This window comes from Halichoerus grypus, chromosome 15, assembly GCF_964656455.1.
Source record: "Halichoerus grypus chromosome 15, mHalGry1.hap1.1, whole genome shotgun sequence".
NCBI classification, from domain to species: Eukaryota; Metazoa; Chordata; class Mammalia; order Carnivora; family Phocidae; genus Halichoerus; species Halichoerus grypus.
In genome coordinates, this window is record NC_135726.1 from 49814722 (window position 1) to 49832253 (window position 17532).

At 48.4% G+C, this 17532-nt stretch overlaps 1 protein-coding gene across 6 annotated transcripts; it reads left to right on the forward strand.

Moving 5' to 3' along the window:
- Positions 1-6478: 6478 nt before the first annotated feature.
- Positions 6479-10065, forward strand: TEX101 (testis expressed 101). Of its 6 annotated transcripts, none has more exons than XM_036107336.2 (6): positions 6479-6581; positions 7700-7804; positions 7919-8062; positions 8189-8383; positions 9398-9526; positions 9686-10065. In XM_036107336.2, the coding sequence occupies exons 2-6, from the start codon at positions 7738-7740 to the stop codon at positions 9895-9897; spliced, it is 747 nt and encodes a 248-aa protein (XP_035963229.1). In that variant the 5' UTR covers positions 6479-6581; positions 7700-7737; the 3' UTR covers positions 9898-10065. The 6 variants fall into 6 exon arrangements, with proteins under 6 accessions (XP_035963229.1, XP_035963224.1, XP_035963228.1 ...); XM_036107331.2 differs by lacking the exon at positions 6479-6581 and adding an exon at positions 6977-7111; XM_036107335.2 differs by lacking the exon at positions 6479-6581 and adding an exon at positions 6988-7095.
- Positions 10066-17532: the final 7467 nt, after the last annotated feature.

Here is a 17532-nt window from a genome sequence, read left to right on the forward strand (position 1 = left end):
GAGGAGAGTCACTCATGGTGGTAACAAACGGTGAGGGCAAAGAGGACACTTTGCAGAGGGCACAAAACATGCCTCTTGGTTCCTCCCACTCACGGGCTCCAGGATAGGCATGGAGGGAACCCCTCCGAGTGGGCAGAGCTGCAAAGTCACAGGAAAGGGACCAGAGCAACTGCTTCTTGGAATATCAACCATCCTCACCCAAGAGAGCCAGATGGTGCTCTGGGGCCTGTCCTCTTTCTGGGCTCAAGGGTACCCTTGGGGTTCACATTAAGAGACCGGATTTCTTACCACAGTTTCTGACCCCCACGCAGCCCTGGGACGTGGTAGCCACGATGGGCTCACCAGGCCTGGGCTTGTTGAGCGGACCTTCCCTTTTTTTTTTTTTTTAAAGATTTTTTTATTTTATTTTATTTATTTGACAGAGAGAGAGAGACAACGAGAGAGGGAACACAAGGAGGGGGAGTCAGAGAGGGAGAAGCAAGCTTCCCGCGGAGCAGGGAGCCCGATGCGGGGCTCGATCCCAGGACCCTGGGATCATGACCTGAGCCAAAGGCAGACGCCTAACGACTGAGCCACCCAGGCGCCCCAAGGACCTTCCCTTTTTGTACGAGTCTGCAGCTTGGGTCCACGAAGCCCCGGCCTCCCCCCTGCTGGTGGCCTGAGGGACCTTCCGTGCAGGGGCTGCCCTCCCGGGTCCACGTGGGCAGGGATGAAGGCACCTGATGCATCTGAAGACCCAGAGGAAGGACCTGGCTCAAGAGAGACCATGGAGGGGAGAGGGTGTGCGTGGAGCAACCACCCAGCGGGGCATCTCTCCTGGGGCCACCTGGAAATGTGCAGCCTGCCGTGTCCTGGCTCTTTTGCCTCATCATTCAAATGAGGTCTTTACAGAGGTAAAGAGCTACATGGAGGTTTGAGTCTTCATGACCCCACCACACAATTACAAGAAAGGGGATCTACCCCCAGGAATGAAAGGACAGGGAGACCCACCCTCTCTACTCACACCCACCTCCCCTCAAACCTGGAGCGGCCAGTGCGCCTGAAGCCTGGGGGTCCATCATGCAGGGCTTTGGAGGCCACATGAGGGACCCTGTGTCTTATTCGAAGTGCAGTCAGACGTGTCTAAAGGGACTGTTTATTCATTGTTTGATCTGTTTTCTAGAAGCGACATGATCTGTTTACATGAAGTTATTCTAGTGGTATCGCTCTGCTTGCCGCGCAGAGAAGACCCCAGAGAGAGGAGACAGTGGAAGCTGTCATAGGCAGAAGAGTGACCCCCAAGAATGTCCACACCCTGCTCCCCAGAGCCTGTGAATACGTGACTGGACAAGGCAACGGGGAATTAAGGTTGTTACTAGGCTGGCCTTTAAATGGGGAGACTGTCTTGGGCGATCCCTGTGGCTCTGTGTCAGGCTTCTGACCTACAAAACTCTAGGATTAACAGGTTGTGTTGTGTGAAGCCACTGCGGTTGTGGTAATTTGTTATGGCAAAGGAACCTCACGCCCTGCAAGGCTGGTTAGACCCTGCCAGGTCCACGTAGGAAATGACAATTTGGACTCGTGGTCACGGTGGAGGAGAAAGTGGTAGAGAAATAGGAGAAATGTCGGGGCAGGTGGGGGACCTGGAGAGGTTTGGGTGACAGAGTCCACGTGGGGCAGGGGGGACCAAAGATTCAGTAGTGACTCTCATGATTCTTGCTGCAGCACCCACGTGGCAGGAAAGACCTTTAATAGAAGGAGATGTGTGCAGGCTGAGCCTCTGTGAAGACCGGAAGTGAATCCTGGAATTATGTGTGCAGTTAAGGCGCTGAGAGGGGGCGCTGGGACGGGTTCGGGTTGGTCCCAGCTCGTGCGAGACGCCAGAGAGGAGAGGTGGGGGCAGTCCATCCAGCAGAACACGATCCTCACGATGTCCACTGGGGCCTGGAGGCATCCATCAAGCCCGACGTGTCCCCCCACACACTTGAAAAGTACATCCAGTGGGGTGCCTGGGTGGCTTAGTCAGTTAAGCGTCTGACTCTTGATTTCCGCTCAGGTCATGATCTCGGGGTCATGGGATTGAGCCCCATGTCGGGCTCCATGCACAGCAGGAAATCTGCTTCTCCCTCTCCATCTGCCTCCCACCCCCCTGGTGCGCACTCTCTCTCTCTAATAAATAAATGCAATCTTTAAAAAAAATTAAAATAAAAAAATAAAAAACTGAACCTAAAGAAAGATTTACTATTACTTTGTTTACATCAGTGAATACAATTTTAAACCCACACTAACTCTGAATGCCTGCTTTTGTATTACTTTATATAGAAGTAGGTTGGGGCCATCTTTACAATGCCAAAAATGAATTAAAAACACACATGGCAAATAAAAATGCCATGCTCCCTCCCTGACTAGGGTCAAGCAAGCAGATACATACAGGCAATTTACTTTAGAATAGAAAAGGAAAAAAAAAAAAAAGCCCCTCATCTAAGCTTGTGAAAAACCTTCCAGGGAGCTGTATGTGGAACAACGTCCAAAACCCACTCTGAAAGGGAAAACATTCAAATTCCAAGAAACCAGGGCAGAGAGACCTTGTTGAAGACACAGGACATTCAGTAGAGACCCTAGAAAAATTGTACCTTAGGAGCAAGGCTAAACCAGCCCTAGAGTGAAGTCTATACCCAAGCTAATAAAATTTAAATATTCTATATTATTCTATACTACATATTCTTAAATATTTCCAGATATTAGCAATGAACAACTGGAAAGTGAAATATTTTTTTAGATACCATTTGAGGGGGGTGCCTGGCTGGCTTGGCCGGTGGGGCATGCGAGTACACTATTCTGTACTCACTACTTCAACTGCAACACACATCTCTCTCAATCTATGATGGCTTGAATTGTGTCTCCCCCCCTTCCAAATTCATATGTTGAGGTCCTGACCCCCAGGACCTCAGAAAGTGACCTTATTTAGAGATAAAGTCTTTACAGAGGTAATCAAATGAAGATGAGGTCATTAAGGTGGGACCCAATCCCGTATGACTGGTGTCCTTATTCAAAGGGAAAAATCTGCACACAAACACACATAGAGGGCAGAGGATGTGAAGACTCGGAGAGAAGACAGCCATCCACAAGCCAAGGAGAGAGGTCTGGGACAGATCCTTCCCTCCCAGCCCTCAGAAGGAACCAACCCTGCCAACACCTTGACTTTGGGCTTCCAGCCTCCAGAAGTGTGATGATAATACCTTTCCGTTGTGTAAGCCTCCCAGGCTGTGGTACTTAGTAATGGCAGCCCCAGAAAACAAATCCACAGGCCAAGAGTCAATTTAGGATGATCTTCACTATAGGAGCTAGAAGCCAGCTGTGGGGTCAGGCCTGGAGGCAGGGCAAGCGCTAGTCAGAGAGACGGGAAGGGATGAGGGAGGGTCCCAGGGCCTAAGGGACAGGGTCCTTGGGACCAGAACTACCTCTTCATATTTATACTAACTATTCTTAATGTTTTTGTTAATAATATATTAATAATTATACTTAATATTAACTGTCCCCAACTGAAAGTTTTTAATATATTTTTATGTAAAATTAAGAGCTTTTACTAACACCATTCTGACTGAGGCATTTTCTCTATTAAAAATAAATATTCATTGGGCGCCTGGGTGGCTCGGTTGGTTAAGCAACTGCCTTCGGCTCAGGTCATGATCCTGGAGTCCCGGGATCGAGTCCCGCATCGGGCTCCCTGCTCGGCAGGGAGTCTGCTTCTCCCTCTGACCCTCCTCCCTCTCATGCTCTCTGTCTCTCATTCTCTCTCTCTCAAATAAATAAATAAAATCTTTAAAATAAATAAATAAATAAATAAATAAATAAATATTCATTTAGGGGCGCCTGAGTGGCTCAGTCGGTTAAGCGGCTGCCTTCAGCTCAGATCATGATCCCAGGGTCCTGGGATCGAGCCCCGCATCGGGCTCCCTGCTCGGCGGAGAGCCTGCTTCTCCCTCTCCCTCTGTCTGCCGCTCTGCCTACTTGTGCTCTCTCTCTATCTCTGTTAAATAAATAAATAAAAATCTTTAAAAAAAATAAATTAAATAAATAAATAAATAAATAAATAAATAAATAAATATTCATTTATAGCTTAACTTCTAGGAATAGTACCACTTCTGAAAGTACACAAAGGGTACTTTATTTTATGTTTGGACACCACAGCACTCACAGAAAGAGGACAAGGTCTCTCTGCCAACGCACCCTGTCCTATAGCCCCAGGATGTAAAGGCATCTGACACCTAAATGAGGGGGGTAGTGACTTGGATTGCTGGGTCCAGATGACAGTAGGCTGGGACCTGGACCCCTGAGTCTGAGGGAGGAGAGGACCAGGGGCCTGATTCCTGGGTCTGAGGGAGGAGGGGGCTGGGGGCCTGGACTCTTGAGTCTGAGGGAGGAGGGGGCTGGGGGCCTGGACTCCTGAGTCTGAGGGAGGCGGGGGCTGGGGACCTGGACTCCTGAGTCTGAGGGAGGAGGGGGCTGGGGACCTGGACTCCTGAGTCTGAAGGAGGAGGGGGCTGGGAGTCTGGACTCCTGGGTCTGAGGGAGGAGGGGGCTGGGGGCCTGGACTCCTGAGTCTGAAGGAGGAGGGGGCTGGGGGCCTGGACTCCTGAGTCTGAGGGAGGAGGGGGCTGGGGACCTGGACTCCTGGGTCTGAGGGAGGAGGGGGCTGGGGGCCTGGACTCCTGAGTCTGAAGGAGGAGGGGGCTGGGGACCTGGACTCCTGAGTCTGAGGGAGGAGGGGGCTGGGGTCCTGGACTCCTGGGTCTGAGGGAGGAGGGGGCTGGGGGCCTGGACTCCTGAGTCTGAGGGAGGAGGGGGCTGGGGGCCTGGACTCCTGGGTCTGAGGGAGGAGGGGGCTGGGGGCCTGGACTCCTGGGTCTGAGGGAGGAGGGGGCTGGGGGCCTGGACTCCTGAGTCTGAGGGAGGAGGGGGCTGGGACCTGGACTCCTGAGTCTGAGGGAGGAGGGGGCTGGGGACCTGGACTCCTGGGTCTGAGGGAGGAGGGGGCTGGGGGCCTGGACTCCTGAGTCTGAAGGAGGAGGGGGCTGGGGACCTGGACTCCTGGGTCTGAGGGAGGAGGGGGCTGGGGGCCTGGACTCCTGAGTCTGAAGGAGGAGGGGGCTGGGGGCCTGGACTCCTGGGTCTGAGGGAGGAGGGGCTGGGGGCCTGGACTCCTGGGTCTGAGGGAGGAGGGGGCTGGGGACCTGGACTCCTGAGTCTGAAGGAGGAGGGGGCTGGGAGTCTGGACTCCTGGGTCTGAGGAAGGAGGGGGCTGGCAACATGGACCCACAGATTCCTGAGAGATGAGAGAACTGGGGGCCAGACATCAGGGACCCAGTATTTGAAGTGAATTTCTTACTATCTTCTCTCTTACTTTGCTCCTGGAGGCGGTGCCCAAACCACAGGGAGCACTAAAAACTGTCTATCCTGTAAGTCTGTTCCTTGTTAAAGGGCATCAATCAAGACAGTCCCTTCGGTTATTCTAAGAACTGCCAAAGCTTCCAGAATATGCCAGCCAGACAGTGAGGACAGAATCAGCCCTGCTCACTACCATCACACAGAGAGACCTCCTCCCCTGAAATCTGTGGGCACTGCCCTGGTCAGGTTGCTGGGGCAAGGATGGGATTGGCCATGGTCCTTCTGTAAGGTGCTTCATCCTTTCCTGCCTCCTAATGATCCCAACGCACCCTGTCCTATAGCCCCAGGATGTAAAGGCATCTGACACCTAAATATTTCTCATCCCCTCCCGGAATCACATGCCGATTCTTAGTGTTCGGAATGTTAAAACATGAAATAATTGGGGGCTACGATATAACCTAATTGTAACTCCTTTATCCTGGGTTATTTCATCTTTGAAAACATTTTTTGGTGGATTCTAAAAGGCCATAGGGCGCCTGGGTGGCTCAGTTGGTTAAGCGACTGCCTTCGGCTCAGGTCATGATCCCGGAGTCCCGGGATCGAGTCCCACATCGGGCTCCCTGCTCAGCGGGGAGTCTGCTTCTCCCTCTGACCCTCTTCCCGCTCGTGCTCTCTGTCTCTCATTCTCTCTCTCCCAAATAAATAAATAAAATCTTAAAAAAAATAAATAAATAAATAAAAGGCCATAATATTCTTCCTGATCTAGCTAAATTGCTTTCTCTTATATTTGTATTAACTCTCCCTAGTTTTTTTAAGGTTCTAATCGCGGTATTTCCTCTATTAAAAATATTCATTTACCCCACAGCACTCACAGAAACAGCACCAAGTCTGAGAGCACACCAAGGACCCCTTTGCTTCATGTTACATATAGATCTGGACAGCTTACGTATGTATGAAATAGAGTTTTCAGCCACGAACAAGAAATCCGCACGAAAGCCACGTCTTCCCGGTGGCAGTGGCACGGCCACGTGGGGGAGCTACAGCGGCAACCTGCGCCCTCGCGGTCACTGCTCATGCCCACAGCCAGGGGGGCTGGACGTGACTCTGAAGCCGGTATTTCTCTATTCAGCCTTCCAGAAGGCCATGGAGGGGGCCGGCGCTGTGACGCGATCAGAGGGAGACGCCGGGCTGGCCAGGAACCGCCGCGCGGGAAGGTGACGAGGCCAAGCTGCCTCCCAGGGACCACGGCCATCGGGCGGGTGCTGCGGCAGGGCCCAGGCTGGCAACACGGGAGGCGATTTGGGCAGGGAGAGTAGTTCAGTGGAGGACAGCCAAGGGTGTGACCTCCTAGCCTGGCTGGAGAAGCAGAGACGCCACCGCCCAACGAGAGAAAGTGATCAGGGAGGCCGTTTGAGGACGCACCGCCCGCCCTGCTTCGCTCACTGGGCGCTGCGAACACAGCGACCTCCCCCCAACCCCAGCACGCTCGCCACTCGCCATTCTGCGCATGCGTGCCTTCTAAGCCGGGCAGGAATGGGCTTCCCCAGGGCCAATGGGGTGCGGCGTTCCTTCGGGTTCATCCAATGAGCGCATCAGATGCTTTCACATTGACCAATGGGGCTTCGAGTAACCTGTTGGGCGAAGCTGGCCCCGCCTTCCGTGTGCCTGAGAGACGAAGCCGAGGCTGAGTGGAACGAGAGGGGCGTTCCGGGCCGTTGTTTCAGCACCGTGAGGTTCTTGTGAGGTTATCTGAAAGCCAGGTGGAATTTGGGTCCCTTCAGGAGAAAAGGAGGGCTGGGGACCCAGATTCCTGGGTCCCGAGGAAAGAGGAGGGGTGGGGGGGCAGGACTCCTGGGTCTGAGTGGGATGGAGGCCGGGGGGCTCGGAATCCTGCGGCAAATGGCGGCTGGAACCCAAAGCCCTGGATCCCTCGGTAGAACAGGACTGGGATCTCAGAACTCCGAGTTCTGGGGGGCCTGGGGCCTGGTGGGCCGAGGATCCCGGGGCGTGGGAGGACACAGCTTGAACCAGGCCTCCTGAGCCTGAGGCCGAAGGGGCGTCCGGCCGCACCCGGGACCCCGAGGCTGGCGGGTGCTGGTCGTTGAACTCCTCTGTCTTCGGAGAATAGGGGTTTGGGTCGGAGGGCTGCAGCTGTGGAAACTGAGGCACAGTAAACGTGCTAACGTGCTCACACTGGCAGGCCAGCCAGGGCCACCCCGGCAGTGGAGGCCTCGGTCTTCCGGCGCGCCGCGCAGTGACAGTACTTGCCAGAAGGTCGATGCAGCCTCGCTGTGTGAGGCCGAACAGCCCCCTCTTCTCTCTCAAATCGCAGATCCGCAGCCGCTCTTGCAAGCCGCTCTGAGAGACGCCATGGGAGCCCGTCGTGTCCAGGGTTTGCTGTTCCTCCTCCTCCTCCTCGGGGCCACCTCCTTGGCCTGTAAGAACGGGGGTCCCGGGGGAGAGCTGGTTCAGAGAGGATGCACCTCTGGGGACGGAGGACTGCGGAGGGGGTGGGGGCAGGTGCTTCACCGGGGTCTCATTTCCTCCCCAGTGGAGCAAAATTTGCACTGTCACAAGGGCACATGGATGAGTGTAGAAGAGGACCCAAGGAAGACGTTTAATTGGACCACAGAGAACGTTGAGACTTGTGACAATGGGTCACTGTGCCAGGAATCCCTTCTGATGATTAAAGCAGGTAAAGCGAGAAAGGGCGGTTGGGTCGGGTGGGGGAAGGGTACGTTGTGGGCAGGGCTGTTCCCCCTCCCCTGGGGCCAAACCATAGGCCCACCATCCCCTTTCTTTCCCTCCTGTCTCCGAACAGGGGCCAAGACAGCCGTGTTGGGCACTAAGGGCTGCGTGGCAGACGGGACGCAGGCGATAATGTATGTCCAGCACTCCCCACCCCCAGGCATAATCACAGTCTCCTACAGCAGCTACTGTGAGGAGCCCTTGTGCAACAGCAGGCAGAACTTACTGGAGCTGTGGAAGGAGGAGGAGACGCAGGGTGCGTGGGGAGGTGAGACGTGCGCCCTGAGGGAAGCTCGGTAAACCCCTGAGAGGATGGCGGCTCTTCCTCTCTGTGTTCTTACTTGGCTCAGGCCCAGTGGGGCCATACACAAAAGAACCTCAGAGCCTTTGCCTGCCTTTTTCTAAATTGTTACCGTGGGTGGGGTCTCAACACTGCTCAGAGCACCGGGCTGTCAGTGAAGGCTGAGGTGTCAAGCTGGGTTTTGTGTTGATGAAGCAATAAAGGGTCAGTGGAGGTTTCCAAGCAGGATGGTGTGGCATAATCAGTCTGGCAGTGACTGCTTCCCCGAGCTGGCCAGGCCCTACGGCAGTCTGGCCCTGCCTAACTTTCCAGCTCACTTCCTTCTCTTCCTTCCCTGTCCGTTGTGTTTCAGCTGGGGCCAGTAGTCAAAATACATAACAACAGATACAGTACTGGCCACTCAGAAGGGATGCTGGCCATAAAAAACCCGTCCACCCCTATCCGTGCCTACCAGCTGAATACCAACACTGCAGTGTCTCACAGTCCCCGAAATCCACCAAGCTGCTCACACCTCCCAGCCTTTGTCCTTGCTGTTTACTTTGCTACCCACCCCAACCCCCATTTTCACTCAGCTAACCTCTGTTCACCCTCCACCTCAACTCAGGTGTCCACTCTGTGAAAATAGTTAGCAGATTCTTCCAGGTGGTTAGATACCCCTCCATTCCTTTGCCATCATACCTTGGACACAGTGCCTACTGAGATGTACTATAATTACTGGCATGACCTTCTTCTAGATGGTGATCTCAGTGGCAGGAACTGTGTCCTTTTCATGTCTGTCTCCACACCTAAGCACACAGTTTGGAAGTCATGTTGGATGGGTTCTGATAGCAGAGAGAATCAGTTGGAGAGGCATGGCAAGGTTGCAGTGATAGGCCTTGATTGTGGGGTGGCAGCAGCAAAGACTTGGGGAAGAGAGGGAAGCAAGAAGAGACAAGTCCAGAGGCAGGACATACCCTAATTGCCCTCTGTTTCTCCCTCTAGCTCCCAGTATGTCACCACGCCTCCACTGCCCAACCTGTGTGGCTTTGGGGACCTGTCTGAATGCTCCTTCTCTTCCCTGCCCCAATGATACAATTCAGTGCTATCAAGGAAGACTTCAGATCACTGGAGGTAAACTGAACATCCGGTGGTTTCAGAGGCTGGAAAACCAGACATCTGGGTGGATCCCAAGGGGTTCTGACACTCGGGGTTTGGGGAATGAGGAAGGACTGATTCCTCTCTGACTTCCTAAAACATCCATGTATCTCCCCATCCTTTCTTGTTCCATAGGAGGCATCAGCTCATTTTTGGAGGTCAAAGGCTGTACATCCATAATTGGTTGCAGGCTGATGTCTGGGATCTTTACAGTAGGGCCCATGTGGGTGGAGGAAATCTGTCCACATCAGTCTCTCCTTCACCCCCGAAATACTGAAAATGGGGCCACCTGGCTTCCTGTTTCGGTTTGGAGGTTAGAACTAGTGCTGCTGATGTTGCTGCAGTAACTTGTCCATTGTTCCTGAGGAGGTGCTTCTTGTCCTGGACCGCAGGACACCCCTCCTGACTGCTGGTCATCAACAAGTTGAGGAGCAAGTGGAGAGCTAAGAACAGAGAGAGTTCCTGTAGATGTATTTTATATTTCTAATAAAGTTTCTGCTGTGATTGGTGTATAACCCAAGACTAGAAGTGGAATTTTAGTGCTGAAAGGGCCCTTAAAATTCATTGTCTCCAACCCACACATTTTGCAGGAAACAGAGATCTGGAAAACTTGAGTGTCTCACACTGACATAGCTATGGGCAAAGCAAGACCAGAACTTTGATACTTGGACCTAAAGTCTGGTTTTCCTTTCACTCTGATTGGTCACTTTTTCTTGTTAGCTGGGCAAGAGATCAGCATTAGCCTCCTTCAGAGCACTCTGAGCCCAACCTTAAGGCCACAGTTGGCTGTTTTGTTCTAATATTTCCCTGGGAGGTATGGCAGATTTTGAAAAATCAGACTCCAAGTTCTGTTAAAATAGACCCCATCTCCTCTGTCCTGTCTCTTGTCCCTTTACATCATTCCTTTCCTTCTCTGCTGCTTACTTCATGCATCTTCAGTGGACACAGGGAACATAAGAGGCAGCTGGGGCTCAGCAGGGTATGAAAACTGGGGCCTAGGACTCTTGGGGGGAAGATTTGTTTTTAGTTTCTCTGCTTATTATGCAAGAACACATAAAACCCATCTTATTATAAAAGACTCCAATGATATAGGAGCCACATAGGAAAAAGTAAAAGGTGGGGAGAGGATAAGGGGGAATAGACATTTATTATTTTATTTAAATAGTTTTATTGTGGTTTAACTGACATAGCCAACTGCACCAGGGGTGGAAGAAGACTTAATGAAAACTACTGACTCCTACAAAGGACAAAGGACAGGGGAGTTTGGCCATAGCATAGTCTATCCAAGTTCTTTCTAGAAAGTTGTCTGGTTCTAAATCAACTCTTTGAGTTAAAGACGCACTCCAGCTAATACTTTATCTTTGTCCCTAGGCATCCAGTTTCCCATCATGTCAGTTTGCAGGAGAAAGCACAAACAAATCAAATTTGAATTTAATGAGGGGGCATTTAAGTCTCTGAAATAATAAGCATTCAGAACCATGACTGGTAAATGCCATCTAGGGCAAAAACAAAAACAAGCCAACTAGATGTTTCCCATAGAAGAATGGCTTTCTTTTTTCTTTTTTTTTTTAAAGATTTTATTTTATTTATTTGACAGAGAGAGAGAGAGAGACAGCTAGAGAGGGAACACAAGCAGGGGGAGTGGGAGAGGGAGAAGCAGGCTCCTGGCCGAGCAGGGAGCCCAACGCGGGGCTCGATCCCAGGACCCTGGGATCATGACCTGAGCCGAAGGCAGACGCCTAATGACTGAGCCACCCAGGCACCCCGAAGAATGGCTTTCTGATTGCACTGAAGAGAGTTACAAGAGAAATCCCTGAGTGAATGGAAGAATGATACAATTTTCCAAAATTTGGAAATTTTGTGGATTATTTTGGTATTTTAAAAATTATATGTATCATATGCCAAAGAACTTCAGCGGCACGGGCAAATTTCTCAGGCCACAAACTCAAATATAATAATATATTTACATAAATATACATAATATAAAAGTATTTTAATATATTGCTTATTTTTATGATACTTTGGTTGTAAGAATCCCTCATCTGACCCAGCGGTAGGCAGAAACTTAACCAGTTTGAATAAACTCAGCCACCTCAGGGCTTTCTCCCTTTCCACTCTCCTTGCCCAGGGCTTGGCTACAGGACTGGTGGGAAGGAGGTAACTGTCTCATTTTTGCCTCTCTGCTGCTCATGTCCACATTCCTGCTGATGCCTGGTACTTGGCTTCCATTCCTGCTGGCGTCCACTGGGAACCTCCAACCCTGTCTGGGCACTGATGGTCATCCACATGGGCCCTCTCGGGTCTGCCATTCCTCTCTCAGCTACTTCAGGGCCTCTTCCAACAGCTCTCAAGTCCCACTGCAGTGCTTCAGGACTCTGGGTTGTGGAGGCGTCCCATTTGGCTGATGAAATTCCCCCAAGATCTGGAGAAAAGATCATCGCACAGGGAACTGCTTCCTCCCCAGGTACTAGGGAAGAGATGGGGCCTAGCCCTTGGGAGTTATATCATCCACCTTACACAGACCACTATCACACATTCTTCTCAAATCTATGGTTTTGCAACAATCATGCCATAAGGCCTTTCGAGGAACTTGAAAATTCCAGGTCTATCAAATCAAAAGTTAGGCCTTCAGAATTATTGTCTCTGTCTCACTTTACATAAGCCTACTTTAAAACTTCAAGGCTGAACGTTAAGATATTTCTGGCTCTTTGCATTTCTAGATAATGCCCTACTAACTGAGGGACAAGGAGTAAGAGAAGTGGTATAAAGAATTGGAGAGTGGGGAGACAACAGTTAAAACGAAATATAATCCTGCCATACACCTATTTGTTCATCTGTCTGGATTTAGCCTCTATCCTCACCCATACTGCTCTCTCCAGGGCTCTGGTTCATGTTCTTCCCTCCCTGAAATTCCATCTCCCATTCCCACCTACCTATCCATGAGAGCCCCACTAGACATCTCCCTGCCAATTCTAGCAGACCTTTCCTGACTTCTCTGACACCCACGCTCTCCCTCCACAGAGCCCCAGCACATTCAGCCATCTTACTTCAGTATTTTTCTGTTTCCCACACAAAGTATCGTCTCTCCTGACAAGGTAACAGCACCTCAGGCACAGGCCTTGTTTCCAACAGCTTTACAACAGCACCCATAAGATGTGACCAGCAAACTGATGCTATGGTTTCTTCCAGAACTGCTTATTGAAGTGAACCAAATTTCCCCTAAACACATACACACTCCTCTCCAACAACTAAACTGACTACCACCAACTGCAGCCAATTACCTTAAACTTGATGCTAATGTGGAGGAAAAAAGCAGTGAGTTTCTAGAGGGTAGAGAAGAAAAGAGGCAGAAGTTTAGGAAGGGTGGGCACTGAAAAAAGGTAAGAATTTGAAGATCCCTCTCCCTATTTCCTTAATAGTGTTATAGTGGCCATGTGAACAAATCCTGGTTTGGGGCAGTGATGTCAGAGTAGGAGGTCAGTTTTGATCAGGAGCTAGGAAACTAGTTGTTTAAGTTGTTTTACTATTATTTAATGTTAACTAAAGTAATAATTTATTGGGCATTAAATCTGTTTCTTGCTCTATGTGCAGAACTTTAGGAATACAATTTATATAATCGCACTGTATGTCTCTGGTGAAGAGCTGGAGGTGACTTAAATATCCATTACTAAGGGAATGGATAAGCAAAACGGCAGACCTCTTCTTTGGATGGTCAACACTTATTAAACCACAGCACTATGTTAAAAAAAATTTCTTTCGCAACAAAATCACTTGTAAAAGTTAATACCACAATCAAAATACAAAAGTTCATTCACCCCAAAACTCCCTCATTCTACTCCTTTGTAGCCCCATCCTCCCCTCATCCCAATCATAGACAACCATGGATCTGTTCTCTATCACTATACATTTGCCTTTTTGAAAATGGCATAGAAATGGAACCACACAGTATGGAACCTTTGAGACCAGCTACTTTCACTCACTATTCGTGCCTCTGGGATTCATCCATGTTGTATGTGTATTGACGTTTATTCCTTTTTATGGACAAATATCATTCCATTGTATGGACATACTCCAGTTTATCCATTAAGCCATTGAAGATGTTTGGGTTGTTTCTCGTTTGGGGCAGTAATGAATTAAACTGCTATGAACATTTATTGTACAGGTTTTTTGATAAACATATAATTTTATCTCTAAGATAAATACTTAGGAATAGGATTGCTGGGTCATAAGGCAAGAGTTTGTTTAACTTTACAAGAAATGGAGAAACTGTTTTTCAGAGTGCTTGTATAATTTTTTATTACCACCAGCAATGTATAAGAATCCTAGTTTCATAAGTTTTCAGGCTACAGATGCTGTACATATATCATTAGATTCATATTCATTTCACCTTTTTGAACTATTGTAAATAGTACTTTTAGAATTTCAGTTTTCAATTTTTCATTGCTAGTATATAGAATAAATGCAATTGATTTTTGCATGTTGATCTATGTCAACGTCTAGTGCGTTGGGGTCCCTGGGTAAGGGTCGCGAAAGAATCAGGACACAGGGGATGCAGAGCAAAGGCAGCACTTGCAACTGCATGCTGCCGTTTATTTCCCACACAGCTATATACTTGCAGTAATCAAATCAACATGACAATATGTACTTTTAGCTAAGAAAAATGATCACATCAATATCTTTGAAAGAAAGCACACGAGGCACAGCGAGAACAATCTAAGACATGCAAGAAGAAACAAGAACAAACTATATCCTGTTTTGATCAAGCCTAAACCCGGAACGATTCTGGCCACCCTCCTTCTGGGAACAACACGCCCCTATGAAAGAGTATACGCAAGAGCCGCTCCCTGCAAAACCGGGCATTCAGAACTTGCAACGTGAGTTAAAGGGGAAGAGAACATTTTCTCCTCCTAAACCAGGCCTGCCTGATTTTCCTTAAGCCCACTGCAGTTCTCAAATAACCTCGGTTGCAAGGGGCTTACAAGCCTAAGCCATCTCAGATCTATATACTACAACCTTGCTAAATTCATTTATTAGTTCTAGCAGTTTTTTGTAGATTCCATGGAATTTTTGTAGATTCCATGGAATTTTTCTAAACAATCATGTCATCTGCAAGTAGGGACAGTTTTATTTTTTCCTTTCCAATACGTAGGCCTTTTATTTCTTTTCTTTCTTTCTTTTTAAGATTTTATTTATTCATTTGAGACACAGAGATACAGACAGAAAGAGAGAGCATGAGCAGGGGGAGAGGCAGACAGTGAGGGAGAAGCAGGCTCCCCACTGAGCCAGGAGCCCGATGTGGGGCTTGATCCCAGGACCCTGGGATCATGACCTGAGCTGAAGGCAGACACTTAACCATCTGAGCCACCCAGGCGCCCCTTATTTCTTCTTCCGTCCTTATTGTACCGGTTAGGATTTCTAGTATAATGAATAAAAGTAGCGAGAATGGACATTTTGCTTTGTTCCCAATCTTAGGAAGTTTCTTTAAAAATTAAACATACAGTTACCACAGGATTCAGCCTTTCCTTTCCAAAGTACTACCACTCCCCACCCAAAAAAACCAAAAGCATATGTCCATACAAAGATTTTTATACAAATGTTCATAATAGCTTTATTTATAAGAGCCCCAAACTGAAAACAACTCAAATGCCCAACAGTGAAAGAATAGATAATAATATATCTTTATAATGGAATACTACTCAGTAAAGAAAAAAGGAATGAACTATTGATACATACAGCAACCCTTGTCCCTCTGCCTACCCCCGTCCCTCCCTGGGCTCGCGCGCACTCGCACTCTCTCTCTTAAATAAATAAATAAATAAATAAAATCTTAAAAACCAATAATTGCTCATGTATTTTCCTTTATTGAGATCTTTATTTCTTCATATGGCTTTGAGTTACTGTCTAGTGTCCTTTCATTTCACTTTGCAAAACTCCCTTGAGCATTTCTTGCAGGGCAAGTCTGGTGGTCACAAACCCCCTCAGCTTTTGTTTATCTGGGAATGTCTTAATTTCTCCCTCACTTTTGAAGAACAGTTTTTCTGGATATAGGATTCTTGGTGGACAGTTTCTTTCTTTTAACACTTTGAATATATTGGCCCTCTGTCTTCTGGCCTCCAAAGTTCCTGATGAGAAATCTGCCGGTAATCTTACCGAGGTTCCTTTGTATGTGATGATTTGCTTCTCTTGCTGCTGTCAAGATTTTCTCTTTGGCTTCTGAAAGTTTGGTTATAATGTGTCTCAGTATGAGTCTCTTTGAGTCCATTTTATTTGGAGTTTGTTGAGCTTCCTGGCTGTTTATATTCATGTCTTCCATCTAATTTGGAAAGTTTTCAGCCACAACTTGGAAACAACCCAAATGTCCACCAATATTTCTTCAAATACTCTCACTCCTCCTTTCTCTGTCTCTCCTCCTTTTGGGACTCCCACACTTGAGTACTGGTTCACTTGATGGCATCCCACAGGTCTCTAAGGTTCTGTTTGCTTTTCTCCAACCTTTATTTTCCCTGTCTCAGACTTGAAATATTCCATTGTCCTACACTCAAGTTCACTGATTCTTTCTTCTGCCTGCTCAAATCTGTCTTTGAATCCCTCTACTGAATTTTTCATTTCAATTATTGTACTTTTCAACTACAGAATTTCTTTCTGGTTTCTTTTTAGGTTTTCTATCTCTTTATTGATATTTCCATTTTGTTCACACACACTGTCTTCTTGAGTTCCTCCACATCTTCCTTTAATTCCTTGAACATCTTTAAGATAGCTATTTTAAAATCTTTAACATATCTGCCATTAGGTTTTTTTTTTTTTTTAAGATTTTAGCTTATTCATTTGAGAGAGAGAGCAAGCATGAGCAGGGGGGAAGGGGCAGAGGGAGAGGGAGCAGATTCCCCACTGAGCAGGGAGCCCAATGTGGGGCTCCAGGGTCCTGGGATCATGACCTGAGCCAAAGGCAGACTCTTAACGACTGAGCCACCCAGGCACCCCATGACTTTTTTGAAGACAGTTTCTGTTGGTTTTTTTTTTCTTCTTTGAATGCCACATTTTCCTGTTTCTTTGTATGCTTTGTGATTCTTTTGTTCAACATTTGAATCTAATAATGTGGTAACTCTGGACATCAGATCATCCCTTTCTGAGGGTTCATTGATTTTATTGTTTTTATTTATCATCATTATTGTTATTTTTATTGTTGTAGACTATCTCTGTGCTGAGGATCAGCCTGAGGTATAAACTTAAAGTCTTCTCCTTCTTCTTTTTTAAGTAGGCTCCACACCGGGCATGGAGCCCAATGCGGGGCTTGAACTCATGATCCTGAGATCAAGACCTGAGCTCAGATCAAGAGTTGGATGTTTAACTGACTGAGCCACCTAGGTGCCCCAAACTTAAGGTCTTCTTAGGTCTTTTCTGAGGCTTTCCTTGGGCATGCGCAGTCACTCTCTAATATTCCCCGTATATGTAGTTATTTTTAGAATATCCTAGTCTTTAATGTCTAGCTCTGAAAGGGGAAAAAGCAAAAGTGAAGGAAGGAGAAAAGGTGCTAGCCCTTCACATCCCCTGGAAGTCACTTAAGCTGGAGAGAAAGGGGCTTGCGACAAAGAGGAAGGTGCAATAACCATGACTGCCCACCTCTTTGTCTGCACCTCTGTGATCAGAAGCAGTAATCAGCAATCAGAGCACAGATCCCCAGTATCTGGAGAACAGAGTCCTTATTGCCCACATGGGCTCCCACAGCTGCATGCAAGTTGCTCCTGGAACACATGCATGACAGCCTGTCACGTGGCTGGGGTGGTGGATGGGTAGCTGCTACTATGTTAAAAACCCATATCAGGGGCGCCTGGGTGGTTCAGTTGGCTAAGTGTCTGCCTTCAGCTCAGGTCATGATCCCAGGGTCCTGGGATCAAGCCCCACATCAGGCTCCTGGCTCAGCAGGGAGCCTGCTTCTCCCTCACTGTTTGCCTCTCCCCCTGCTCATGCTCTCTCTTTCTGTA

Bases quoted from the DNA above. Each gene is read 5' to 3' on its own strand.
- TEX101 (XM_036107336.2), top strand. From the start codon at position 7,738: ATGGGAGCCCGTCGTGTCCAGGGTTTGCTGTTCCTCCTCCTCCTCCTC. The intron at 7,805-7,918 runs GTAAGAACGGGG...TTTCCTCCCCAG, and splicing joins CGGGGCCACCTCCTTGGCCT to TGGAGCAAAATTTGCACTGT. The intron at 8,384-9,397 runs GTGAGACGTGCG...TTCTCCCTCTAG, and splicing joins GACGCAGGGTGCGTGGGGAG to CTCCCAGTATGTCACCACGC.